The 25199-nt window shown below is 56.3% G+C and overlaps 3 protein-coding genes across 25 annotated transcripts in view; 2 read left to right on the forward strand and 1 right to left on the reverse strand.

Moving 5' to 3' along the window:
- The first annotated feature begins 35 nt into the window (after positions 1-35).
- PHF1 (PHD finger protein 1) lies at positions 36-5307 on the forward strand. Of its 8 annotated transcripts, none has more exons than XM_030871069.3 (15): positions 40-342; positions 1071-1249; positions 1341-1422; positions 1523-1618; positions 2057-2157; positions 2253-2401; positions 2585-2680; positions 2883-2951; positions 3096-3219; positions 3330-3397; positions 3565-3669; positions 3777-3966; positions 4051-4145; positions 4421-4498; positions 4668-5307. In XM_030871069.3, exons 2-15 carry the CDS (start codon positions 1091-1093, stop codon positions 4954-4956), a joined length of 1701 nt encoding a protein of 566 aa, XP_030726929.1. In that variant the 5' UTR covers positions 40-342; positions 1071-1090; the 3' UTR covers positions 4957-5307. The 8 variants fall into 8 exon arrangements, 5 of the variants coding, with proteins under 5 accessions (XP_060164358.1, XP_030726929.1, XP_069902785.1 ...); XM_030871067.3 differs by having other exon boundaries at positions 41-342; positions 4418-4498; XM_060308375.2 differs by lacking the exon at positions 3777-3966 and having other exon boundaries at positions 36-342; positions 4668-4868.
- Positions 5308-5403: 96 nt separating this feature from the next.
- CUTA (cutA divalent cation tolerance homolog) lies at positions 5404-6994 on the reverse strand. 3 transcript variants are annotated; one of them, XM_030871075.2, is made up of 6 exons: positions 6897-6994; positions 6290-6498; positions 6071-6130; positions 5916-5961; positions 5743-5792; positions 5404-5625 (listed from the first exon to the last, which is right to left on the reverse strand). In XM_030871075.2, exons 2-6 carry the CDS (start codon positions 6469-6471, stop codon positions 5499-5501), a joined length of 465 nt encoding a protein of 154 aa, XP_030726935.1. In that variant the 5' UTR covers positions 6472-6498; positions 6897-6994; the 3' UTR covers positions 5404-5498. The 3 variants fall into 3 exon arrangements, with proteins under 3 accessions (XP_030726935.1, XP_060163798.1, XP_030726933.1); XM_060307815.1 differs by having other exon boundaries at positions 6765-6905; XM_030871073.2 differs by lacking the exon at positions 6897-6994 and adding an exon at positions 6680-6818.
- A 2145-nt stretch (positions 6995-9139) lies between these two features.
- The window catches only part of SYNGAP1 (synaptic Ras GTPase activating protein 1), a 31634-nt gene continuing 15574 nt past the window's right edge, over positions 9140-25199 (forward strand). For 10 of the 14 annotated variants that reach the window (XR_009565667.1, XR_004042552.2, XM_030871060.2 and 7 more), the window contains exons 1-7: positions 9140-9218; positions 12519-12640; positions 14750-14855; positions 21140-21231; positions 21734-21855; positions 24182-24335; positions 24561-24659. Coding sequence is in view for 12 of the 14 variants with exons in the window: in XM_030871060.2 (XP_030726920.1) it covers positions 9152-9218; positions 12519-12640; positions 14750-14855; positions 21140-21231; positions 21734-21855; positions 24182-24335; positions 24561-24659 (762 nt within the window). In the remaining 2 variants the exon portion in view is untranslated. Of the gene's footprint in view, positions 9219-12518; positions 12641-14749; positions 14856-16996; positions 17119-17230; positions 17304-20161; positions 21017-21139; positions 21232-21733; positions 21856-24181; positions 24336-24560; positions 24660-25199 lie in introns of those variants that run through there. The other 4 variants (XM_060307154.1, XM_060307157.1, XM_060307155.1 and 1 more) reach the window with 4 other exon arrangements.

The following is a 25199-nucleotide window of genomic DNA, read 5'->3' on the forward strand; positions in this document are numbered from 1 at the left end:
GCCCCCCTACCCCCGGCTCCTCCTTCCCCCCAGTCCTCCCCTCCCACCATCCTCCCCCCGAGCCGGTTTGTCCCTCCCCTCCCCTTCCCTTCCCTTTCCTCCCCTCTCCTCCCCTCCCCTCCCCTCCTTCCCCCCGCCGCCTCCTCCTCCTGCCGCTGCCGCTGCTTTGGCTGCTGCGTCATACGCCCCAGAGCCGCCGGGACGGAGGGGCTGGGCCTGGGGACCCCCCGGTCTCTGCCTGCACGCCCCCCGACGCCCAGACGTGCCCTCCCCGCGCGGGGGGTTCGCCTCGGTCTCCCACGTCTGCCTCTGCCCGGCTCCCGGCGGCCCCAGCTGTCACTGGTAAGGAGGCGGCGGGAGGCGCCCGTGGGGGGGCAGGGAGCCGGGGGTCGGCGCGCAGGGCGCGGGCGGGAGAGCCGCGTCGCCCGGGCATCGGGTCGGGTCGGGCCGACTCAAGTCCCCTCTCGGACTCGCCGTCATGGGGAGTAGAGACCGAGACTGGGACACGCCCCCCTCCCGGGGCACTCAGGGAAGTTATCTAACCCGGGGGCGGGAGCCCCGAATTTAAGGGTAACCTGACATAACCTGGCATCAAGATGATTGTTCTGAATGAGACACGCGGGCCCGGGAGGCAACCGTTTCCACTCTGGAAAACGTCTCCAGAAAAAGCTCCTAAAACACATCTCTGGGAAACAGTACCCCAATTATGATCCCTCTAAACAGCAATAGAAGGTGGTAGTAGAAATTGAGTGGTAACCTTTGCCTCTGCAACCATCGTTTCTGCTAAAATCTCAAGGCCAGCATATAACATCCCAGGGGAGCTCTGGAAGCTGGGAAACTAGAGAACTAGGTTGGTGGGGGGGGTAGGGAGAAGAGAGCCAGTGGTGACTGTGTTGGGAGAGTTGGAGTCAAGAAGCTCGGGAGGGGGGCCCAGTGGTTTCCCATCCAGGTGTCTCAGGGAAATGGAGACTGGGGGCACACCTGCTTGAGTTCTTGACAGAAAAATAGGCAAAGAAAATGGGGACCAGTTCCTCAATATTCATAACTTTCTCCTCCCATCCCACTTCTAGCTAGGCCCCCCCAGGATGCAATGGCACAGCCCCCCCGGCTGAGCCGCTCTGGTGCCCCCCCACTTTGGGACCCAGCTTCCCCTGCTCCCACCTCAGGCTCCAGGCCTCGACTTTGGGAGGGTCAAGATGTGCTGGCCAGATGGACAGATGGGCTGCTATACTTGGGGACCATCAAAAAGGTAAGACCTTTGATCTCTGACTTGTTACCTTTTCTCATTTCCCTTATCTAGTTCTGACTTCCATTTGATCTTCTGTGCCCACCCATTCCAGGTGGACAGTGCTCGGGAGGTGTGTCTGGTCCAGTTTGAGGATGATTCCCAGTTTCTGGTTCTATGGAAAGACATCAGCCCTGGTGAGAGGCCTGAGGGTGTGCATCCCGTGGAAAACAGAAACCTGGTGTGGGGGGCAGAAGGGGCTTAAGGACAGGCCTTCTGACACTGTATTCTTCACAGCTGCCCTCCCTGGGGAGGAACTCCTCTGCTGTGTATGTCGCTCTGAGACTGTGGTCCCTGGGAACCGGCTGGTCAGCTGTGAGAAGTGTCGCCACGGTGAGAGAGCGGGACACCTGAATGGTCCAGCTTGCCCTGGGCCTTCCAGGCTGCCTCTCACCCTTCCCTCTAGCACTGGTCCTTATACCACCTGTCCTGGCCTGAGTCCCCAAGTCACTGCTCTGGCCCATCTCCTCAACCCTGTAACCTCACTCCCTTCCAGCACAGGGAGCGGCAAACATGGGATGGGACATGTGAGCTCTGCAGGCAGAAAGTAGTTCAAATACACCCTTTTCTACCCATGTGACCTTGGGCAAGTCCCTAAACTTTTAAGAGCCACAGCTGCCTCACCTGCTATTAAAATAAAGGTAACACGCCCACCCCAGCAGGACCATGGTCAAGAATGAAGTGAGATGGGTAAGACTCCTCCTGTCCCAACATCTAGTGCAGACAGGTATGCAACACAATGAGTGGTCTATCAATATTATCGTTATTCAGCTTATCATCAGGACTGCCACGTTCCAAGGGCCCCAGCCCCCGGAGAGGGAGAGGGCACATCCTGGGTCTGCCGCCAGTGTGTCTTTGCCATCGCTACCAAGGTAAAGGCACCTTCCTGTGGGAGCCTCCCACCCCCAGCCTCTCCCGAGTCCTTTCTTCCCCCACCCCTGAGGCCACTTGCCTGTTCCACCTGCAGAGGGGAGGTGCGCTGAAGAAGGGCCCCTATGCCCGGGCCATGCTGGGCATGAAGCTGTCCCTGCCGTACGGACTAAAGGGGTTGGACTGGGACGCCGGGCATCTGAGCAACCGGCAGCAGAGCTACTGTTACTGTGGTGGCCCTGGGGAGTGAGTAGTGAGGGGCGGGGGTTAGGGAATAAGTTGTGGGGGGCGGTGGTGGATGCAAGGAACGAGGGAGAAAGAACAGGGTGGCTGGCTGGAGTGTTGAAGGTGTGGGAGAAGGTGGTGAGCTGGGTTTGGGGCAGTTAAGGAGGGGTATTTGGGGGTCACTGGTCCTGTGTTTCCCCTCAGGTGGAACCTGAAGATGCTGCAGTGCAGGAGCTGCCTACAGTGGTTCCATGAGGCCTGCACCCAGTGTCTGAGCAAGCCCCTCCTCTACGGGGACAGGTGAGCCTGGCTGGGCTCTCCAAGAGCTCTGCTCCATCACCTCCATCCCCCACCCTCCCATCCCAGACCTGGTCTCTTCCCAACCTCTGCAGCTTTGCTTACCTGTTGGCCCGGTCCTTGCTTGGGAGTCCCCCCCCCCCCCGCCACAGCATGGTGTAGTTTTCCTGTAAAAAGTATTTTTCTCCCTCTTGCCCATGTCCAGGTTCTATGAGTTTGAATGCTGTGTGTGTCGGGGGGGCCCTGAGAAGGTCCGGAGGCTACAGCTTCGCTGGTGAGCTGGATGGGGCACGACCTCAGCGTAACTCCTCCCTCAACACCCCCAGTTTTTCACCTTACAGGCCCCAGCCCCCCGCCTTGGGACACCCCCTGGGTTTTGTAACCCTTCTACCACCTTGACAAGTTAATGTTTCTCCAGGGTGGACGTGGCTCATCTTGTCCTCTACCACCTCAGCGTTTGCTGTAAGAAAAAATACTTTGATTTTGACCGTGAGATCCTCCCCTTCACCTCTGAGAATTGGGACAGTTTGCTCCTTGGGGAGGTAAGGGGTAGTGCAGCTCTGGGGGTCAGGGTGGACCAAGGAGATGTGGAGAAAAGGGGGAGGGAGGGAATCACTGCTCCCCTGACCCCATTTTCCTTCCCCTCCCCCAGCTCTCAGACACCCCCAAGGGAGAACGTTCTTCCAGGCTCCTCTCTGCTCTTAATAGCCACAAGGATCGGTGAGTTGGAGGGAGGCTCAGAAAGGGATGGAGATATGGTATGGCAGCCTGGGAGGGGAGGGGCTGCAGCCCACCTGGAAGATCACTTCTCTAAAGGACTGAGTAATGGCATAGGAGGGTCCCTTTTCTACGGCACTGACCTTATATTATTTCTCCCCTTACCCCAGTTTCATTTCAGGGAGGGAGATTAAGAAGAGAAAATGCTTGTTTGGTCTCCATGCTCGGATCCCTCCCCCTGTGGAGGCCCCTACTGGAGATGGAGCCCCCACCAGGTCACTGGTCCAGGGGGGATGGGGAAGTTCTCAGGGTGTATGTATGGAGTCGGGGAGGTCTTGGGGTGTCCGGGAGGGGGCTGGGGGGATAAGGAGGCCTCTTACAGCTTCCCTTCAGGGCAGGGCCCTGGGGGAGGGGTCTCACGTCCCCTGGGGAAGCGCCGGAGGCCGGAGCCAGAGCCCCTGAGGAGGAGGCAGAAGGGGAAAATGGAGGAGCTGGGGCCACCCTCAGCAGTGCGCAACCAGCCCGAGCCCCAGGAGCAGAGGGAGCGGGCTCGTCTGCAGAGGGCACTGCAGGTACAAGGGCAGGGGCACCCCGTGGGGCAAATGGTGGTGTGGGAAGAAATCAAGGATTATCTCTCAGTCCTTTGCTCCTTCTAGGCCTCAGTGTCTCCACCACCCTCCAGCCCTAACCAGAGTTACCAGGGCAGCAGCGGCTACAACTTCCGGCCCACAGATGCCCGCTGCCTGCCCAGGTCAGTGCACCTCCTGCCTCCAGCCAGGTGTACTCCCTTGGAACCTCTCTTCCAGTTGTCTACATCTTCTGGACTTTCTCACCCAGAATTCTTTCCCCTCTCTCCCTTGGCTGCCCACTTCTTTTCCTAGAGACACTTAGAGCCAATGTCTGCTTCCCAGTATTCTGGGGACAGGGGTTCCTTGAGGGTAGTGTTTGAGCTCTGCCCTTCTCAGGGGAGAGGGTCCTGTTCCCCTGCTTCGGGTCCTGACTTTCCCCCTCCCCCAACCCCAGCAGTCCCATCCGGATGTTCGCTTCCTTCCACCCCTCTGCCAGCACCGCAGGGACCTCTGGGGATGGTGAACCCCCAGACAGGTGAGATTCTACTCCTTTACCTGTGATACCTCTGTCCTCTTCACCTCTGTGCTCTTAAGTTCCTTGGTCTCTAACCGTTTTTTTTTTTGTTTCTCTAATCCACACATGGCGTCCATTTCTGGTCAGTCCTTAATCTCCATCTGGACTGACAATTGCCTTCTCTCCCTAGGTCACCCCTGGAACTTCACATTGGTTTCCCCACAGACCTCCCTAAAAGTGCCCCCCACTCGATGACTGCCTCATCTTCCTCAGTCCCAGCCCCCTCCCCAGGTCTTCCTAGACGCTCAGCACCCCCTTCTCCCCTGTGCCGTAGTTTGTCTCCTGGAACTGGGGGAGGAGTCCGAGGTGGGGTCGGCTACCTGTCCCGAGGGGACCCCGTCCGGGTCCTTGCTCGGAGAGTACGGCCTGATGGCTCTGTGCAGTACCTGGTTGAGTGGGGAGGAGGGGGCATCTTCTGAACAGCCTGCCTCTGCCCACTTACTTCCCCATTCACATACACCGGCACTTTCATACCCTGACCTCTGACCTCACCTACAGCTGGGATGTACCTGCGGCGGTAGGGGGTACTTCGCCCTACTGCCCAGGCTGGAATCCAGGTGGGGGGTTGGGGAAGAGGCTCTCTCTTCTCTACTCCCTTCATGATTCCTGACCCTTCCCCCATTCCTCTTCCCATTTCCTTTGATGTTATTTTGTTACAGCTTTTTAAATATTTTTAAAAATTATTTAACCCCTGGGGACGGAGACTGAGGAGGGGAGGATGATAAAGGATCCTGGGCTCTGTATCGTTGAAATAAAGATAAATAAACTTAGCAGCTCTGAGTCATTCTGAAAGATGAGAACAAAGGGACTAGAAGCACTTCTGATCTTCCCAACCAAATTCACTTTTTGACAAGGAAAAAGGAAAATGACAGAACTAAAGCTTTATTAAGGGTCCAGTCATCACCTGGAAGGCAGGGGGCATTGAAGTATATGAAGGGAACGTGGCAAAAACAAAGGCTCATCACGGTGGGGCTGTGCCGGACTCGGGAACTGACCCTGTAACCTGGCGCACCCAATGCAGGTACGGGGAGTTCCCCTGTTCCACAGGCAATGCAATCACCTCGGCCACTTCGTAAGGGTGCACAGAACTGGGAAAAAGATGGGGGATCACTCAGAGATTTACCCGAAGGAGCCCACCCCCTTAGACTGCCCAGCAAGTCTCACCCCACAGGACACACCCTCACCTCTACCCATAAAGTTCTCACCGAACAAAATCTGTCAAAGCTGGAACCAAGGAACTTTGGGTTTTAATCATCTAAGGGGGGGAAGACAGTTGAATCAAAAGGTGAAATTGATTTCAGGATCTCAGACGAGGGACAGGGATCAAAGTAAGTGGTCAGGGAATTAAGTTTTTGTTGGGTGAGGGAACGTTTCTCACCATCAGCACTTCACTGTCCTCCTCAATCTTTCCTTTCCACTCATAGCTGAAAAGGTCAGGAAGAGAGCGTTGTGGCAGCAAAGATTTCCCCCAAGGAAAAAAGACTGCCAGTCAGACCCGAGAGGTAGGTTAACCCCCCAACTTCTATGACTCACATGGATGTAATCTGAGGAATGAGGTTGACGCAGGCTGCCAGGTGCTTCTCCACCACAGCCCTGAAGGTGAAAAGACAGCCCCATTTAGAAACCCCGTGACCCGGATTTTTGCACTGGCAGCCCAGAGACAGGCAGGAAGCAGCGGGAGGGCACTCTTCTCCCCCACCTCCAACTCTCCCTTCCTAAGCATCCTTCCTCGCTCCACACTGAGGTCCCCACCTGGCGATCTCCTTGGCGACCTTCTCGTTGGGGCAGGTGACAAAGGCTGCAGAGACCGAGCCGGCAGCGTAGGCGGAGCCCGAGGCCGGCGAGGGCTGGGACGGGGGGCTTCCTGAAGCCATGGACAGCAGGGCTCGGGGTAGCAACAGAAGGCGAGAGACTACAGGCAGCAGGGCCGGCATCCAAAGAAGCGACAGGAACAGAGCGGCCTGAGAGCAGGAAGTGAATTCTGTGTCTCCCCATAAATACCCCAGGAAATTGCACCCCGGGAACCCTTTGCTTGGATAGACACTCAGGCTCTGCCTTCCCTCTTCTGCACCCCAAAGGAAGAGGTCCCTGAAGCTGAGAGAGAAACTTGGAAAATTAAGACAAAGACTCGGTTTTCACTACCTCCTCCCTGGCCAACCTCTGGGATTTGGGATGCGGGTGGTGGTCGAAGCTTCGAGGACCGGAAGAGGCGGGGCCGGTCACTCACCCCTCCGCCGAGCAGGAATGCGGGAGCCCGCCCCCCCCTCATGCAGCCTCTGCTGGTAGAGGAGAGTTGATCAAAGGCCACACGTTACGCCGAGGAAGGGCCCCAAAGCTAGGAAGAGCGGCCTCTTCTTACCTGGGCAGCAGCCACGTGATAAGAAAACAGCGCTGACCACGTGACAGTAGAAGCCGGACCACCCTAACCCCCAGAGCCAGCCAATCCTTGCCCTCACGTGGCCCAGTTTGTCCCGCCTCCCAGTGAGGGAGGGGCGAAGAGGGATCCAACCAATCAACAGCCGGGTCTGCAGCCGTGCACGGAAATGGGACACCCGTTTCCGTGTAAACCGGAAACGGCCTATTGCAGGCTGAGGAGAGCCGCAGCGGCGTTCCACTGTCACGTGAGGGGGCCGGTCCCCTCAGGCGGCGGTACCTCAATGAGCTACGCGAAGAGACCAATCGCGGGACAGCCTCGCAGGCCACGTGATGAGAGACCTGGCGCAAGGAAAGGGGGTTTGGAGACCCCGCAGAGTCGATGCGTCAGGTTGTGGAGTGGGGAGTCATCCTTAAACCCCAGAATGTGCTTAGTAACAGCCCCTACACTGTTCCCGAGGCCTTAAGGAGTGGGAGGGTCTTAGGAGATTGAACCTCAGGGGGTGGAGAGAACGCCCCCTGCCATTTTGGTTAGGAGTGACAGATGCCTGAATTGGGGATGCACAAGTATAACCTGAGGAACCAGCTGTCCCTGGGTAGGGGGGAGTGATTAGGCAGACACGGCATGGCAAGACCATGCCTAGGTGAGGAAAGATGCATTTTAAAAAGAGGACAGAGTGAGACCCTGTAAATGGGATAGAAGATGATTAAAATGGGGCTGAGGGCGCTCAGCACTCTTAACTGAAACCCCAAAGCTGGAGACAGACTGATGAATCGGTATGGGGTGTGGGGGAAGGGCTGCAGGTTGGGGATATGGAGAGGACACCAGGAAGTAGTGATGGTCCTTTTGTCCCTTATCCCCTTGCTGTTTCACTCTCCGGGACAGGTCTACCTCTCACTCTTGGGTCTCCTTCCCTTAACCCATCCCCCTAGGAGCCAGGACCTGTCCTACATAAACTCTCTGGGGCCCAAGCACATCCTGTGACCCAAAAATGGAGACAGGGGCCAATGAGAGGAGAAATAGGTGGGAGGAGGCAGGGAGAAAAACGCTCTTGCGTCACCCCCTACCCAGTATTCCCCCTTCCTCCTAGGTCTGGGGTCTCTGGTCTGCTCTGTGGGTATGACTGGGCATTTCCCAGGCTGAGTTCTTTCATACCTGCCTCTCTGGGGCTGGGGTCTCCCTGAGATCTCTGTCTTTGGGTTTGGAGTTTATCTCTGAGATCTCTGTGGGGTCTTTCAGTATTTGCATTGGCATCTTTCTCAGGACTGAGTTTCATTGTTTTTTGTTTAGGGGGTTTCTGGGTCCGCGATCACCCTTTCTCAGAGATCTTAGAAACTCTTCTTTATGAGTCTGGGGTCTCTTGAGTTCTGCATCTCTGGGCTAGCTGAGTGTCTCCTGGCCCCGCCCCCACTGCCCCCAGGGTCTGGAGTATCTGTCTCTCGAGTTGTCAGTCTCCGAGTCTGCAGTTTCTTTTTTCTGACATCTAAGTCTGGGGTCTCATATCTCTCTCTGGGTCTGAGTTCTCAAAGACCTAATTCTAGGTCTGGGTTCTTTCTGAATCTGGGTCTCATCTATTTCTTTGAGTCTAGTTCTTAGGTCTCAGTCCCTGAGATCACGTCTGAGTCTTGAGTCTAAGATATCTGTGGCTATGGAGAACCTTTTTGAGACAGGATGCTCAGGTTTTGACCTTTGAGCCATCTCTCAGAGTGGGGGGTGGGGGGGTCTGGGGTCTTTTTTTCTGAGACTTGGGTCTCTTTTCCTCTAGACTTTGGGTTTGTGCCTCAGATTATCCCCCGCCCTCCCACCACCCCGGGTGGCAAGGTATCTTTCTCTGTGGGTCTGGGGTCTCCCCATCACAGGGTCTGGGGTCTGCATCTTTAGAACTGCTCCGTCTCTGGTGTGTTTTTGAGTCAGGGGTCTCTCCCTCTCTGGTTCTCACTGAGTAGGGGTGGGGGCTGCAGAGACTCTCTCCTCCTCCTCCTCCTCCTGCTCTTTCCTCTCGCGCTCGCTCCCCCGCCCCCCTCTCTCTCTCTCTCTCTCCCTCTCCCTGCTGCCGCTGCTGCCGTTGGCTCCTATTCTCCTCCTCCTCCTCCTCTCTCCTCCTCTCTGCTCCTCTCCGCTCCTCTCCGCTCCTCTCTCCTCCTCCTCCTCCACCTCCTCCTCCTTCTCCCCCTCTCTCTCCCCCTCTTTCTCTCCTCTCTTTCTCCCCCGGCCCCCCCGCCCCCTCCCCCCCAGGCCTGATGAGCAGGTCTCGCGCCTCCATCCATCGGGGGAGCATCCCCGCGATGTCCTATGCCCCCTTCAGAGGTACGGTGGTGAGGGGAGGGGGAGGGCCAGTTGGGGGGGGGAGAAGGGGGGAGGGGCGGGGGGGCTGGGCAGAGCTGGGGCCAGGGAGGGGAGCAGCTGAAATAGAAGGGGAGAGGAGGACCGGGAAGGCGGGGATGGGAGCAATGGGGAAGGAGGGATTGGAGGTCAGAGAATAGGGGTAGATAGGGGCCGGAGGAGCCAAGAAACAGGCCTTGAAGGGGGGGGCTGAGGGGAAAATGATGAAGGGGAAAGAGATCGCCAGAAAGGGTGGGAAGATAGAAGGACAGGGTTGGGGGAAGAGCTGCAGAAATAATTTGGAGGTGGGAGCTGAGAGATGAGGAAAATATCAAGGAAATAGAAGGACAGAGTTTTAGGAGAGGGGCTAGGAGGGGAAAATGAAGAAAATGAAAACATAGGGGTGAAAAGAGAAGCCAAGAAGATGGGGGGAAGAATATGGTGGGGGGCTCAGAGTATGGTAGGGGGTAGAAAAAGACAGGAGATGGAGGGAGAGAAGAAGGGGCCAGATGGAGAGAGAGGGAGGCAGTGGGGGGAGGGGGGAAGAGGAATGGAGGGTCCAGATGGAGGGAAGAGAGGAGAAAGAGAATGGGGAATGGGTTGGGGGAGGAGAGACCAGGGCAGGGGGAGGGCCAAATTCAGTGTGTGTTTGTTGGGGGGGTGGAGGGGGCAATACAAGTAAGACTGAGTGATGGGAGTAGGGGGCGGGTTAGGACCCTGCCCCACACTCTGACCCTCATCAAGGCCCTTGACCATTGAAATGTAATCCCTGGGGTCTTATCCACTTCCTTCACTTCACCACTTTTATCCCCCTCCCCCACCTCCAATCCTTATTTCCATTCCCCCTCCCTCCTCTGGTGTCCATCACCTATATCTTTCCCCCCATATGGTGTCCGTTCCTTATATGAGTCCCCCTTTTGTCCTTCCCCTATATCAGTCCCTTCTCTGGTGTCCATTCTCTTCCTCACTTCTATCTGGTAGCTCCCTTATATCTCTACCACCTCTTTGCCCCCTCCTTCTTGACCCCCTTGTCCTAGTACCTATGAGGTCCACCTCATTTTCTCTGCCCCATGTCCATTTGAGCCCTTCTGGTATATTCCCTTGTCCCTAAAGATTTACCATCATTCCTGTCTCCTTTTCTCTTAGATCCATCCTTGTTATTTCTTCTCCACCCCATCCTCTCTTCCCCACCCCATTCCCCATCTTATCACCACTAGTCTGTGCCTACTCACTTTCCCCAGCTCTTATCACCCATTCCTCTTTTCTTGGCCCCTCTACTTCCTGGGGTGTTGGAGATTTGGGGAGCAAAGACACAGGTTTTGGTGGTTGGAACAGGACCTACAAGAGATCCCCATCTGAGCCCTGTGGAATTGCTCATCCTAGTAAATCTTTCCCCTTTCTCAACTGTGTTTCTCTGTCTCTTGCATCTGCTTCCCAGAATCATCCTTACTTAAGTCCAGACAATATTTGTGTGTGTATATTTCCAGAGTTGCTCCTAAGCTAAGTTCCCCATGTCCTTCCCCGCTCCCGGAAGGTGTCCCCTGAAGTCTTACCTGCCTCCCTGTGGCTGCAGCCTGAACCAGTCCCTCCCATGATGATGATATGTATCAACAGATGTCTCCTCTGGGGGTCCTCAGGGTCTGATTGCAGTGGACATGTTTCCTGCAGTGTCTGCAGTCCCAGAGCCTGGGTTTTGGTAATCTCTGTATCTAGAGGGTATTGGTTAGAATCTCTGAGGTGGCATTGAGATAGTGAGGGTTTCAAAGTATTGGGGTTTCTAGATACCTGTATTCTGGGGGTTCATCTCTGACTCTGACCTGCAGATTGGGTAAATTTGAAACATGTTTATAGACAGAAAGGGGTTAGATTTTTCAAAACTCCTATTCAGAGCTTTCAGTTGGAATGAAGTTCAAAGAACAGTTCTTTTCCTGCAATATACCCATGATTAATTATCCTGTAAAGGTAACAGGATTTTTCTTCCTCTAAACTCTGACTCTGATTCCTTAAGCCTATTTTCTATCACTTTGATGTCACCAATTTGATTTCTGTCTTCTATAGGGCCTGTCTCCTACGTCCCTGTGATGGTGTGTGGCATTGGGGTTTAAAGGGGAAGCAGTTTGCAAGGATGGGGGCATGGGAAGAAGAACAGCAAAATTGGGGAAGAAGGACCCTGGGTGGGGGTGGGTCTCTGAGCAGGGGTGACCCTTAGTCTACTGTTCTTCTCTTTTAGAAGTTTTGTCCCCAACCCCAGCTTTAGTCTTGGGAGACCCGCTTTATGTCACATGCCTGGATCTTCCATTCTTCCCTCCCCTCTTTCTTCCTCAAGCTCCTCACCAAGCCTTGGGGAGGTTCCTGACTTGTAGAGTTGGCTCCCATCCTGTCTGTGTAGACGCGATAGGACGGGGAGGGGGTGGTGTAGGGGGCAGTATTGAATCTTCGACCTCCGACCTCCGGGCATGGAGTAGGGGAAGACATCATTTCAGTATTCATTCAAACAGCATATTTCCTACCTCCTCACTCCCCATCCCCTCCACAGCCAGATGCCTACAAAGACCCATTCTCCCCGCCACCACTAGCAGAACCAGATCTTTCCCCAAAGGACGAGCAGGGTTGGGCTAGGGGAGGAGGGAGTGGAGGAAAGAGGAGCGGCAGGAGGGGAGGCCCTCTCATGACTCTGACTCTGGGAACAGGTAAGTTCCCTCACTCCCTCTCTTTTCCAGATGTTTAGCTCTTAGAGTCTCATGACCCAAATGTCCCTGCATCCCCATCCTTCTTTCCCACAGCTCTGTAGTCTTCCTCTTACTCTCTTGCAGATGGGTGGTGCCACGTCCAAATCCTTGTCTTCTGCAGCTATCTGGATGACCTCCCTCTTCCCAGACACTTGCCACCAATCTCCCTGTGTTTTTCTTCTGCCAGTTTTGCTGCACCCTCCACCTTTTTATTTTTCTGAAGTGGTTGGAGAGCTCCTTCACCTTTCTCTGCCTCAACTTGTACCTTCTCTGTCATGATATAATTCCCCTCTCTGAACCACTCCTCTGTATTTCTTCTGCCAAGTCTCCAGAGTCCCCTGTGATGTGATTCCCCTCACCTCTTTTCCCCAGATAGAGCAGCTTATCTTCTGTTCCTGTAAAGTTACTGGGGGCCTCACCCCCATCTGTGATCTCCTCAAGGCGGGTGGGTTCCCCTTCTGCCCTTTTATGGACTCTCTTCTTGCCATTTTAGACACCTCTGTCTCCCAGATACATAGAGCGTCCCTTACCATTTCTGTGTGTCTCTGCCCCCTAGATGTACGGGGACCCCCTATGCACCGAACCCAATACGTTCATTCCCCATATGATCGTCCTGGTTGGAACCCTCGGTTCTGCATCATCTCGGGGAACCAGCTTCTCATGCTGGATGAGGACGAGGTGAGCAGGGTGGGAAGGCTGGGAAAAGACCTCTGGGTAGTGTGGGAAAATGTGGAGAGAAGGCTGGGGAGAATCCTCATTAGCGAAGGGACGCGAGACACAAAGAAGGCAAAGAGAGAAACACTGGCAAGTGGTGGGAGGAGGGTGGCCACTGAGATTGGGGTTGGGATGTCAGAAGGGGCAGGTGTTCTCTCCCCTTGGCCAGGGGGTCTTTGAGGGCCATGTACAGTGATGGGGAGGAGATACGGTTCTAAAGATTTGTGGGTGCCTCCTGTTTTCGCCCTGCTCATATTGTGGGATAGGTTAGGCTAGGGAAGGGAAACTAAGGGGCTTGGAGGAGGGGTAAAGACATGGGGATCACTTTGGAGGGATTGTCTCCAAAGCAATCGTCAGGACCCTCTCCTCTCCCCCCACTCAGTAAGCCCCATCACTGACCACTCCCTGTCCTTTCCCTGGCGTGGGGCAGAGTACAGGACTCAGAGAGTGGGGTCTCTGAGTGGGGAAACTGGGAAGGGGCTGCAGGGTACCAGGAGAGATGACAGAGGTCAGTAGGTCTGGGTGTGGTTGGCAGTGAAGATGGAGAAGGCTGAGATCAGGGTTTAGAGAGACACTGGGAGGGCTTTCGCCAGGGACATGGGGAAGGAATATAAGGGAAGAGATGCCTGGGGGTGAGGGGAACTGGGAGTATGGGAAGTTGTCTAAAGGAGTAAGAGTGGGATAGGGGCAGGGACTAGCCAGAGTGAAAGACGTGAAATGAACAGAGCATCCTTGTGGGAAGTGGCGGCGATGCAGGGTGATTAGAGTGTGGGTTCTGACTTTGGAGCTGGGTCAGCAGTGGAGGATCCATCAGAGGAAACAAGATGTGAATATGAAGGGTGGACGCCCAGAGGCGTGATTGGGAGTGGGGGTGATTTGGGGATCAGCTTTAGAGAGTGATAGGGCAGCCTGCAAGACCAGAGGGGTGGTGAGAGATGCGCCTCGAAAGCTGTCAGGGAGGGTGTAGCGAGGCAGGGTTAGAACTGGACTTGAGGTTAACCAGGGTTTCAAGGGATCTGGGGGGCAAGTGAGTGTGGAGAGATGGCTGGGTAGAGAGCTTCCAAGGCACAGAGTCAAGTCCAAGTGTCCAGGGGAAGACACGGTGACTCAAGGGAGAGGTGGTTTGGGGAGTCAAGTTTTAGGCACTGGGGGGCATTTGAGTGATTCATTAGTGGTCACCGGTCTTGACCAAGGGTTTGAGGTCTGTAGGATGAATTGGGGAAACTGGAGACTGTGTGAGGATGAAGAGGGAGGACAGTGGGTGGGGGGATGAAGGAATGACAGAGCTGGGGACAGACAGGTCCAGGGCACCAGTGGCCAGAGACTGAAATAGGAAGGGTGCGGAGGGAGGGAGTGGGAAATGACAGAGTGTAGGACCACAGGGAGCTGGAATTGGCTGAGTTGGGGAGCCCAGGCTGGGGACTAGTGGGGTGGGTGGTTCTTGGAGGGGTGGAGGTTAGGAAGGAGGTGGCAAGGGCGAGTTGGGGATGAGGCTTAGGGAGAGGTGATGGCTAAAGGGAAGTGAGAGGGGCGATGGAAGGAGATGAAGGGTGGGGGGAGGTGACCAAGCCCTCTGGGGGGTGGGGAGGTTGGGTCCCATTCTGGCCGCAAGCCTGGCCGTGGGAGGGAGACAAGCTGTTGATCCTGATTATAAATGCAGCTTCTGCTACCCCCGTGACAGCCACGGAGGGAGGGAAGGGGGTGAGGGAGGTGGGAGGTTGGGAGGAAAACAGGGAGAATGGAGGAACTGAAGGTCAAGGGGAAAGTGGATTCAGGGAGCAGCGAAGGCCAGAGGGGTTGTGGGAATTCCCTGGAGGGTGTTTCAAAAGAAATGGTGGAAGAAAAGAGGAGGGTGGGACGGAAGGGAATGAGGGAGACAGACTCGGAGGGAGAAGGGAACAAGAAATCGAGAAATCCACTCACCCCGAGACACTTAAAAGAGTATAGAGGGGCGGGGGCAGAAGGTGGTCAGGCCTGGTGGAAAGGCAGGCTCATCCTTCCTTGGTGGGGGAGGGAAAGAGGAGGGACGGCCTGGGCCAGCGAGGTCTGACACCCCCCCCCCGCATCCCCTAGATACACCCCCTTCTGATCCGGGACCGGAGGAGCGAGTCCAGTCGCAACAAACTGCTGAGACGCACAGTCTCCGTGCCGGTGGAGGGGCGGCCCCACGGCGAGCATGGTACGGCGGCCGAGCAGGCTCGAGCAGGCTCTCGTGCCCCGGACAGTCGCGGGGAGAGGGCTGAAGGTGGACAGGGTTGCATGGGAGGGGGAGTCCGGGAACCGAGGAGCTGTCAGGGGCCGGGAGGAGGCGGAGACAAAGTCTCGAATTCTGCGAGTGGGAACCTGGGCGGAGCAGGCGCCCTCCTCTGGGATCTGAGCGGGACGGAGGCTGTGGGTGAGAGGCCCCAGCGGTCCTTGCTGTTTCGCTCCCTTTTTCCTCTCCAGCAGCGAAGTTTGACTCTTTCCCCGGTGCTTGCAAAAATAGTCTCCTTAGATCTTTAGCTTCCTGTCCGAGTGTAGTTGCCCGTGCCCCTCCCAGCCCCAGGTCTGGGATCTTGGAAAGAATGACCTAGTTCCTGCCCTGCCCCCAGACCTCAGCCCCACCCCCACGCTCCTGATTCTTCTTCCAGACCTTATGGCCTGTGGACCCTCCCTATTTTCTTTACCCTTTTCCCCTCTTCTTATCAGCTGTTTCTGTTTTCTGCAATTCTATCACCTTCTTTCTCTTTCCTCCCCGATTTCTTTATTTTCTCTATCCCTTTTGATTCCTCTGCCTCTCCCCTCTGCTCCCGGTGGATCTCCATCAGACCCCCATCTCATCTCCTTTCTGCCTGTCTGTGGAGCTATGTGCTCAGTCTGTCTCTCCAACTCTCCCTCTCTCCATCTGTCTCTTCCCCTCCCTCCCTCTTTCTGCCCCCCCTCCACCCCCCTCTTTAGTCATTTAAAAAAAGATTTTTGTCTTCCTGAGAAGTTCGCTTAAAAGGTTTCCATGGGAACAGTGAGGGGAGATGAAGGCAGAGAACAGAGATCTGCAGCCAAGGTGCAGAGAGACGCCCTCAGCCCCCCGGAAACCCCCTTGTTACTGCCCCCTACCACTCTGTTCCCCTTCCAGGACCAAGGGTCCAGGTCCTTCATCCCCTCAACCCCTTGTGACCCCTTTCTTCCACCAGCTACCCCTCCCCTCAGGGATCCAGGCTTCCAGTTTCTCTTCCTTGGAGAGAGCCAGTGGCCTGTCTCCATCCCTTGGCTCCCTTCAGCCCTCTTCTCATAGGCCCAGGCCTTACTGCCCTTGGGGGCCAGCTCTGGGACCCTGGGTGGATGGGTGGCCAGGGGTGTGTGTCATTGTCATGGAAACTTCTGACCATGGGGGTGTGTGGGTAGCACATCTCTGTGAGGCAAAGCCAGGTGGTGGTGGTGGTGTGTACAGAGAATGTGTGTGATGTCTGTCACATCTGTGTGTGTGAGAGAGACAGAGAGAGAGGGAGTCAGTCATGTCCATGTCTGGAAAAGGTTTGTGTACATGTGTGCATACCTGTGTGTCGAGGCCAGAATGGTCACATGCTTGTGGAGCATGTTTATCGTATATCCGGTGGTTGGCGTCTCAGCCCACATATTCGCCTTCTTTCTCCTTACCCTCAGTCCTCAGGGTCTGGGGTCTCTGGTGTGGGTCTCCTGTGTGTTTAGGGGGAGGGCACCCATGTGTGTTTGGAGTTGGAGGACGGTATGTGGAGGTGTTTGTGTTGGAGGTTCAATAGGGGTCGGGAGGGGGTCCAGGGGTATATATATTTAGGGGGAGGGTTTAGCGAAAGAGTTGATAGCTGGTGAACGTTTGGGGTTCTCAGGTGGACGTGGAATGTGTAAAGGGCATGGAGGATGTGCTGCAGGGAACATAGGAGTCTTTGGGGCCCTGGGGACCTGGGTCTGAGAAGGTCTGTGCAAAGGCTGTGGACTCTCGAGCCCAGGAGAGGTCGCCGGACCTTTGAGGGGCATTGGCATCCAGGGCTCCTCCTCTGCTGGGTGGAGCCGCAGCCCCTCGTTCCCTCCGAGGTTTTGATGGGGGGTCCTGCTCAGGAGGATGGTGGGAGGCCCGGTTGGTTTTGGGGGTCCCCTCGTCCCCCTCCCGTGTCTCTATTGCGCTGTCTCCGGGCGACGGGGCTCGTGACAGAGGCGGCCACGGCAGCAGCGGTCGCCTAGCAACGGCGGCGGGGCCCGGGCAACGGCGGCAGCGGCGGGAGCGGCGGCGGAGGGAGCCGTTCCCGCGGCCGTCACCGCTCGGCTGTCCCGGCCGTCCCGGGCCCCGCCGCCGCCCCCACCGCGCCGGGCGGCGCGAGCCGGGCCGCGCCGCCCCCTCTACCGCTGCACCCCGCCCCTCCCCCGCGCAGGGGCGGGGCCCCTCCCCCACTGGGGACATCCCCCCCGACCCCTCCTGGGGGCGGTGCGAGGTAAGGGCGGGGCCGGGCGGACGAGGAGCGCGCGCGTGGGGGGGCGCCGCGCTCTTGGGGGCGGGGGCGCGTGTGTGCGTGGGCGCCGGGAGGGGGGTGGGGAGGCCGCGGCGGCGGCGGCGGCGGCGGCAGCAGCTGCTCCCTCCGCATGTTCTCGCTGCATCTTCCGAGTGGGGGGAGTTATGGTAACTGGAGGGGGACAGCGGAGGTCGGGGGGTCGGGGACAGGCCTCGTGGGGGCAGGGTCTCGAGCGCGCGGGGGCGGCCGGTGTGGGGTGGTCTTGGAGACCCTTGGTGGAGGTGGCAGCCCGGGTGTCCGCGTGTGTGTCGCTGTCCAAGCTCGTGTCCCCTGTGTGTCGGTGCCATGTGCACACGGGGGCCCAGTTCCTCGTGCACACATGTGCAGCCAGCGGTTTTCAAGTCTGTCCTGTCGTATCTTGCCTCTGCCGGCTTCCTGCCTAGGGGGCTGCTGGGCTGACCACTGGCTTGTGGGGCAGCTTTTGGCCTTACTGGTACCTGTCACCTCTGACCCTGAGAATGCATGTTCCTTGCTGGGGCTCACCTCCTATCAGCCTCCTGTGTGTGGGGATGTGTGGCTGCATGAGAAGGATTTTCTGTGTCCCTGGTGGCAAGTGTGTGTCTTTGCATGTGTGTTCCATCATTGGCCTGGGTATCTGTGTCAATCCCAGCATGGGTGTCCAGGGCGTGTCTGGATGTGGGTGGTGTGCAAGTGGGGGGAGAGAGTAAGTGTGTGAGCGTGTTCCTTGGAATCCTATTATGTATGAAACACCTTTGGGCTAGCAGGTGTGAGCCCCTGCTTGGTTAGGGAGTGGGGACAGAAAAGCTGAAAAGGGAAAGAGCGGGGTAAAGAGGAAAAGTGGGGAGTTGGGGGAGAGGAGGAATGAGAGAGGCTTGCAGAGGAGAGAGAGCTCAGGAGAGAGAATAGCTGGAGAATAGCTGGGAAGGTGGGAGATAGTGGAGCCAGATTTAGAAGAGAGAGAAGAGGTTTTAAGATGGGGAACTGGTTGGAGACAGCGGAGAAGGGGCCTGGAAGCTGGGGAGGCAGCTTGTGGGGCACAGAGAGTCAGGCCTTCGGTAAAGTGATCTCAGAGGAGAAAGGGCAAGATGGGGTTGGGATTTGTGTAGGCCGTGTAGGATCAGGCTGGGTTGGATCAGGGGAGGCCATCATAGAGGCTGGCTCACAGTGAGGCCTGGCATGGCAGGAACTGCTGTTAGAGGTTCCTGTTTCCAGCACAGAGTTTGCCCCTCATTTCTCTGCTCTCTGTCCAACTCTGTTCCTCCACCTGCTTTGGCAGCCTCCCTTTGTGGCTCCCCTTGAGAGCTGCCAGCTGGGTGTGACAGGGAAGAAAGGCCAAAGGGAAGGTTAGGGATTTGGGGGATTGGAGGGCAAGGGGAGATTCTGTGGGTGATGGCAAGATTAGAGAGATTGGAGAGGCGGGAGTCTAAGCCCTCGCTGTGTGTGTGTGTGTGTGTGTGTGTGTGTGTGTGTGTATGTGAGTCCAATTGTGTGTGTATACAGGATGTGTACATGTGTGGGTGTGTGCACAATGCCTGTGTTACGGGTCTGTGTAGGTGGCTGTTATGCGTGTGCATGCGTGTATACATCGTGCAGGGATGGGACATGGAGACCCAGGATCGTGGTGTATGCTTATCAGGTTTGCTCTGTGTGTGGACATGGGCGTGTGCCTGTTTTCTGCACATGTCACTGCATGCAGCACTAATAACAGGATGTCCTGTGATTCTGTCACTCCGCCCCTTTTCCCTCTGTGTTTCTGCTTTTTTTTTCACTGTGGCAGTGAGGGTCTTTGTAAGTGTATGTGTATGTGGCCTCCGTGTACCTCTGACTTATATGGGAGTTCTTGGATCTTAGTGCTTGGTTGTACGTATAACGTTATATTACTTCAAGAACCAAGCAAACCAATTAGCAAATCCATTCTCCTTCTGTTAATTCTTTAGTTCCGAAATGTAATTTTAGTGGATTTGAAGTTAGACTTTCTGCCTTTATTACAGGAGCTTGCCAATGGAAATAGTGGCTGAGCTACATTCCATGGCATGAGACAGGCAGCTAGACCTGAGAAAGGCAAAGACTAGGAAGGAGATATTCTGAACCCTTAGATGCATTGTTGAGTGTGTTACAGAAGGGTAATTAACACGTTTGCTCCTTGGTCTGTCTGTATTCTGGTAGCAACCACGGATTCATGTGTTGGAGTCAGGGAAAGGCTGGGGGAGAAGAAGGGGTTGTCCTGAGACAGTGGTTGTGGTTGTACTTCTCATGTGAATGAAGGATGTTTGTGCTTTGGGGATACAGGGATACCTTGATGTGGTCAGGATCATGGTATACTCAAACATGTGTTTTAGAGGTTAAAGTGGCTCCCCCTGTGTGGGGGCCCTGTGTGTGTCTCTGGGTTAAATGTCCCCTTCTGTAACGTGCTGCCCACATGACTGCCCGAGGGACTCGGGCCCCACATCCACACTAGCAGCTCTCATGTGAGTGTCTGGGTCCAAGTATGTACTCCCCTGTTGCAGTGCTCACATATGTCTAAGCATGTATCCTGTGGGGTATCTGGGCCCCAGGGTCTCAGAATGTGGACCCGTGGCACCCCCCCCCATTCTCACAGTTGCCTGTATGTCTCATAAGCACCTAGATCCCTTTTTTATTTTTTGTATCATGGGTCTTATGTGCACGTACCCCCCACAGCTCGGTGTATGTTTTTGTGCTTTACACATGTGTTCCTGAGGGACTAACAAGGGTTCCTGTGTCATGGGAGCCACATTTTTGTGTGCACATCTCCTAACACCCAGGTTTTAAAGGCCTAGGGAAGCTGGAGACTTATTCTAGGGCAATTTGCAGGCGATTTGCAATTCAGGAAGCCGACAGTGAACGTGTAGCTGTGGCCCGCCCTTGTTTTGGAAACTAGAGGGTTAACAGGCAGCTCTTCCGGTCCACCCCCCCCCAGCATGTAGCTTCTTGTTGCCATGGAGATGGTAGCCCCGCCCCTGATGCAGCACCTGCCCCCCCATTGGCTGCAGTGGTGACTGTGGGGCTGAGGGGGGAGCCCAGGCCTGGGCAGCCATTCTGGAGCTGGAGCCCGAGCTTAGCATCCCCCCACTTTCATTCTCCTCTAGCCACTTGGCCCCTCTAAATTCCCTGGCAGCAGAGCCTCAGCTTCCCTCCTCCCAGCTGCCACCCTTCTTGACTCTGAGCAGTCTGAGCTTCATCGGCATTCATCTCCCCTCCTCCTCCTCTCCCTGCCCTCACTTGGGAGTACCCCGAGTCCCCATTGCCCATCTTCCCCACTCCCTGCCCGTTCCCCTGCATTCTTCTCTTTTCCCCTTTCCCCCTTCACTTCTGAGTCCCTGCCACTGCAGTGCACGTGGAACCAGCCCCTTCTCCCCTCCCCCCCACCCCTTCCTTGAATTTTCTGTCCCCAGGCTTTTTCCGCTTCCACTCCTCACAGGTCCCTTCCAAGACTTACCCCTCCAGTCCAGGGAGGGGGTCATGGGAGGTAGCTCTGGCCCTCCAGACAGAGAGGGGTTTCAGGAGTAGGGGCCAGGTGGAAGTTGTACCCAGCTGAGGGAGGAGGAAGGCCTGCCTCTGGTCAATGACCTTTAACCCGACTTTCCCCACCAGCTCGCCCCTTCCTGGGGGGGTGGGCACCAAGGACCTAGGTTCTGTGGATCTTCGGTGTCCTTTATTCCTGGAGTTTTACTGACCCTCTCAGCCATGCCCCTTTGCTGACTGCCAGGCCCAGCCCCAGTCATGGGCCTAAGGCCTCCCACCCCGTCCCCCTCCGGGGGCTCCGGCTCGGGTTCCTTGCCCCCTCCTTCCCGCCGCCAGCTTCTCAGCCGCCGCTGCTCTTCCTGCTGCTTTCCGGGGGGTAGGTGAGGCTGGAGCTAAGGGGCAGAGGGAGGTGGGCGAGTGTGCTGGGGCCAGGGGTGGAAACCTGGGCTAACGGCAACCCCCTCCCCAACTTCTGTTCCGGCCCTCTTCTCCCCTCCAGAATACCACTTGGGTCGCTCGAGGAGGAAGAGCGTCCCAGGGGGGAAGCAGTACAGCATGGAGGCCGCCCCCGCTGCACCCTTTCGGCCCTCGGTGAGTGAAGGCGCCTGCCAGATGTGGCTCAGCTGGGTCCCCTCCCCTCCAGCCCCAGCGGGAGCCTGAGGATTATGAGAAAGGAGGAAGGAGGGGAGAGAGAGAGTATGTGTGTGTGTGCCCCCACCTCTTTGGTTTCCCCCTTCTTGGCTCTGCCCCCCTGCTTCTCAGACCAGCCCTCCCACCTTCTCCAGGCGTGTGTGTGTGTGTGTGTGTGTGTGTGTGTGTGTGTGTGTGTGTGTGTGTGTGTGTGTGTGTGTGTGTGTGTGTGTGTGTGTGTGTGTGTGTGTGTGTGTGTGTGTGTGTGTGTGTGTGTGTGTGTACACTCGCATCCATGAGAGCACAGGAAGACAAACTGGTAGCAGGGCTCCTATCCCCCTTTCCTAGCCTCTAGAGATTTCCCTTTTCCCCCCATCCCACCTTCATCCAGGGACTCTTTACAAGCTGAGCGGTGAGGAGGTAGAACCCAAAACACACCTATCCCCATTTCCCCCCCACCCAGCAAGGCTTTCTGAGCCGGAGGCTAAAAAGCTCCATCAAACGTACGAAGTCACAACCCAAACTTGACCGGACCAGCAGCTTTCGCCAGATCCTGCCTCGCTTCCGAAGTGCTGACCATGACCGGTACAGGGCTTGGAGCGGTGGGCTAGAGCGTGGTGGGATGAGTTGGATGCAGTGTAGGGGCCTCCAGAGTGAGGCTGGAGGGGTGGGGGTTCTCAGAGTGTAGAGCTTGACGGCTTCAGATTGATTGAGAGGTGTGGTGGGACAGGGGTCAGAACAGAGGAGCAGCAGGAGAGGGGCTTGGTGCAGGGTGCCCAGAGAGGGTGAGCAGCGGGGCAGGAAAGGGGGTGAAGGTGAAGCCAAGGAGGGATGGACTCTTCTGACCGTCAGAAGGATGGGCTCCAGCCCAGGATGGAAGGAGCTGTACAGAAGGACGGAGAAGGAGTGACGGAGCCTGGGAGGAACATTTAAGGAATCCAGGGAAGGGGCGGTGGGCTGGTTGGTAGGAGGGGAGAGTGTGATCCAGGTAGAGGGTATGAGGAAAGGGTGGTAGGGTGGGGTGGGGCTGGCAGGTATTATGGAGGAGAGAAGGTGCAGCGTAGAGCGTGACAGAGAAGGGGAGGTGGCACGGGTATGCAGGTCAACAGACTGGGGAGGGGAGGTTGGAGGGTTAATCCATGGACTGAAGCCTGAGGAAGAAGCCCGCAGAGAAGTCCAGAGGGCACTGTCTCCGAGGCTGGGCTTGAAGGAAATCTTGTTTGCTCCTGTGGTCTGCTCTTTGGGGTCCCTCTTTGGGTTTCCCCCTCACCCAGTCCACCCCCCCACCCGCCCCAGGGAGAACCCTGTCCTTCCTTTCCCCCCGTGTCTGGCCGCCCCCGGGATGGGGCAGGTAGGGGAGGTTGGGATAGGTGAGTCACACCTTCCCCTCCCCCTTCCCATGTCACCGGAGCTGGATTTGGGGAGGGGGGGTGTGAGGGCCTGGTATTCCTGGCCGCGGGGGCGGGGGGCCGGGGGAGCGTTGTGCTGACGGCAACAGAGCCCAAGATGACGGGGCTGCTATAAATAGCTCCATGGAGGCTCCCACACCCGAGCTCCCCCTCCCGCTTCCCTACTGCTCTCTACTCTTCATCCCCTAGCCGGCTCCGAGCAAACTGTCCTGTGGTCCCGGCCTCCACTCCCCTCAGTTCCTTTCACCTTCTGCCTTCCCTGTGGTCCTGGCCTCCACTCCCCTCAGTGCCTTTCACCTTCTGCCTTCCCTGTGGTCCCGGCCTCCACTCCCCTCAGTGCCTTTCACCTCTGCACTGATTTTCCCAAGTTCGTCCCCCACCCCACCCCCCACCCCGTCCCCCACCTCTGTTCCCACATCCAGCTCTCCAGTGGCCTCTCCTCATCTTCTCCCATCCTGTCTTTCTGCACACACCTTTCCCTCCTCCTTTTCTCCTTCTCGCCCTATCTGTTCTTCCCCAGTCCCCATTTTCAGTCCCTTATCTCCGTTGTCACTCTTCTGCCCAAAATCCTTCTTCTATTTTTTATGATTTTCCCTCACTCTTTCCCATGATTCTGCTAAAACTTGTCCTCTTAGCTCGTTCATTTTTGGATTTATTAAGTGCTTTTTAGGCACTACCTGTGTGCCAAGGCCCAGACCAGCATCTTTGAACTTCTGCTTCTTTCTTTTTAAAATTATTTATTTTATTTATTTATTTTTGGCTGCATTGGATCCCCGTTGCAGTGCGCGGGCTTTCTCTAGTTGCGGAGAGTGGGGGCTGCTCTTCATTGCGGTGTGCCAGCTTCTCATTGCGGTGGCTTCTCTTGTTGCGGAGCACAGGCTCTAGAGCGCAGGCTCAGTAGTTGTGGCACATGGACTCAGTAGTTGTGGCTCACGGGCTCTAGAGTGCAGGCTCAGTAGTTGTGGCACACAGGCTTAGTTGCTCCGCAGCATGTGGGATCTTCCCGGACCAGGGCTTGAACCCGTGTCCCCTGCATTGGCAGGCGGATTCTTAACCACTGCACCACCAGGGAAGCCCCTGTACTTCTGGTTCTTTACTCCCACCTTTTTCCCCTTATACTGAAGCTGTGGTTTTGGCGGGGGAGGTGTCACATAGAAGTCCCACCTAGAAGTGTCCAAGGCCCACCTGTTCTTTTTTTTTTTTCTCCCATGGTCCCTTTCTGGGTTGAGATATTTCTAGGTGTCCCCAGTCCTCACAACCCCTTAGGTGGTGGGCTGAGGGGAGGGGATTTCTTAAAGTGTTCTCATTTCTCTCACATCCTTCATGTCCTTCCCCGGGGATAGGCTGGGTTTCTTTCTGTCTGTGTCTGTGTCCATGTGGGAAGTGGGTTTAGGAGCCCCTTTCCCCAGGTCTCCATCCTAGAGTCAGGTTGGCGATGCAAGCCTGTGAGTGTGTAAGCAGAGTGGGGCCCTGATTCTCCCTCCTGGACCCCCGCCTGCTAGGGCCCGGCTGATGCAGAGCTTTAAGGAGTCGCACTCTCACGAGTCCTTGCTGAGTCCTAGCAGTGCGGCCGAGGCCTTGGAGCTCAACCTGGATGAAGATTCCATTATCAAGCCAGTGCACAGCTCCATCCTGGGCCAGGAGTTCTGTTTTGAGGTACTGGGTGTAGGGGGCTGGGGAGGGCCAAAGGGCAGGGGTCACGGAGGGGGAGGGCAGAGAGTCCTGGAGAAAGCGGCAGAGGTGGGGACATCAAGGAAACAGAAGCCTCTGGGGCTGAGAGAAAGGAGGATAGGCCGGGGAGGAAGAGATGGTGATGGACTCTCAGTCCTTGGGAGTCATCACCCCTCTAGAGCTCCAACTGACCTCCACACCCCTCTCTAGGTAACAACATCATCAGGAACAAAATGTTTTGCCTGTCGTTCTGCGGCCGAAAGGGACAAATGGATCGAGAATCTACAGCGGGCAGTAAAACCCAACAAGGTATTGGGAGTACAGGGTACACAGACAGCATGGGCAAGGCAAAGGTCAAGCTGCAGGGGAAACTGGGGGCCTAGGGGAGAAGGGGACCAAGGAGGAGGGGACCCCCATTTTCCTCTGAGTCCCCCATTTCTTTTTCCTTTCTTTCTACCTTATGATGTTTCCCTACCATAGAAATCATAGACTTATGGAACTGATGGGGCTCTGGAAGTCCTCTGGTGCATCTTCCCTGCAAGCAGGGATGTCCCACTAACACCCTGACAGGTGGGCGCCCGGGCCCAGCTTGCAGTGTTTCTGCAGGACACATAGATTTGTCAGGTAGATGAGTCTTTAGACCTTGGTTTCCTCTCTGTATGACTGGTAGGAATGGGGTTGAACTACATAATCTATAAGGTCCCTTTGGCTCAAAAATTCTGAGTTTGTGTTCTTCCCAGGAGGAATGCTCCCAGTTCCGTGAGCTGTTCTCTTTTTCCCAGTTTCCAGTGAGCTCACAGTCCTCGTGGCCTCCTCTGTGGGAACCCTTGTTTGTCAATGTCCTTCTTA

This window comes from Globicephala melas, chromosome 11, assembly GCF_963455315.2.
Source record: "Globicephala melas chromosome 11, mGloMel1.2, whole genome shotgun sequence".
NCBI lineage: Eukaryota > Metazoa > Chordata > Mammalia > Artiodactyla > Delphinidae > Globicephala > Globicephala melas.

Excerpts from the sequence above, each read along its gene's own strand:
- CUTA (XM_060307815.1), bottom strand. The coding sequence starts at position 6,806 with ATGAGGGGGGGGCGGGCTCCCGCATTCCTGCTCGGCGGAGGG. Across the intron at positions 6,131-6,289 it reads GTCGCCAAGGAGATCGCCAG|GGCTGTGGTGGAGAAGCACC; the intron begins GTGGGGACCTCA and ends TTTCACCTTCAG. Across the intron at positions 5,626-5,742 it reads GCTTTGACAGATTTTGTTCG|TTCTGTGCACCCTTACGAAG; the intron begins GTGAGAACTTTA and ends TCTTTTTCCCAG.
- PHF1 (XM_030871067.3), top strand. The coding sequence starts at position 1,091 with ATGGCACAGCCCCCCCGGCTGAGCCGCTCTGGTGCCCCCCCACTTTGG. Across the intron at positions 1,250-1,340 it reads ACTTGGGGACCATCAAAAAG|GTGGACAGTGCTCGGGAGGT; the intron begins GTAAGACCTTTG and ends CACCCATTCCAG. Across the intron at positions 3,967-4,050 it reads GTCTGCAGAGGGCACTGCAG|GCCTCAGTGTCTCCACCACC; the intron begins GTACAAGGGCAG and ends TGCTCCTTCTAG.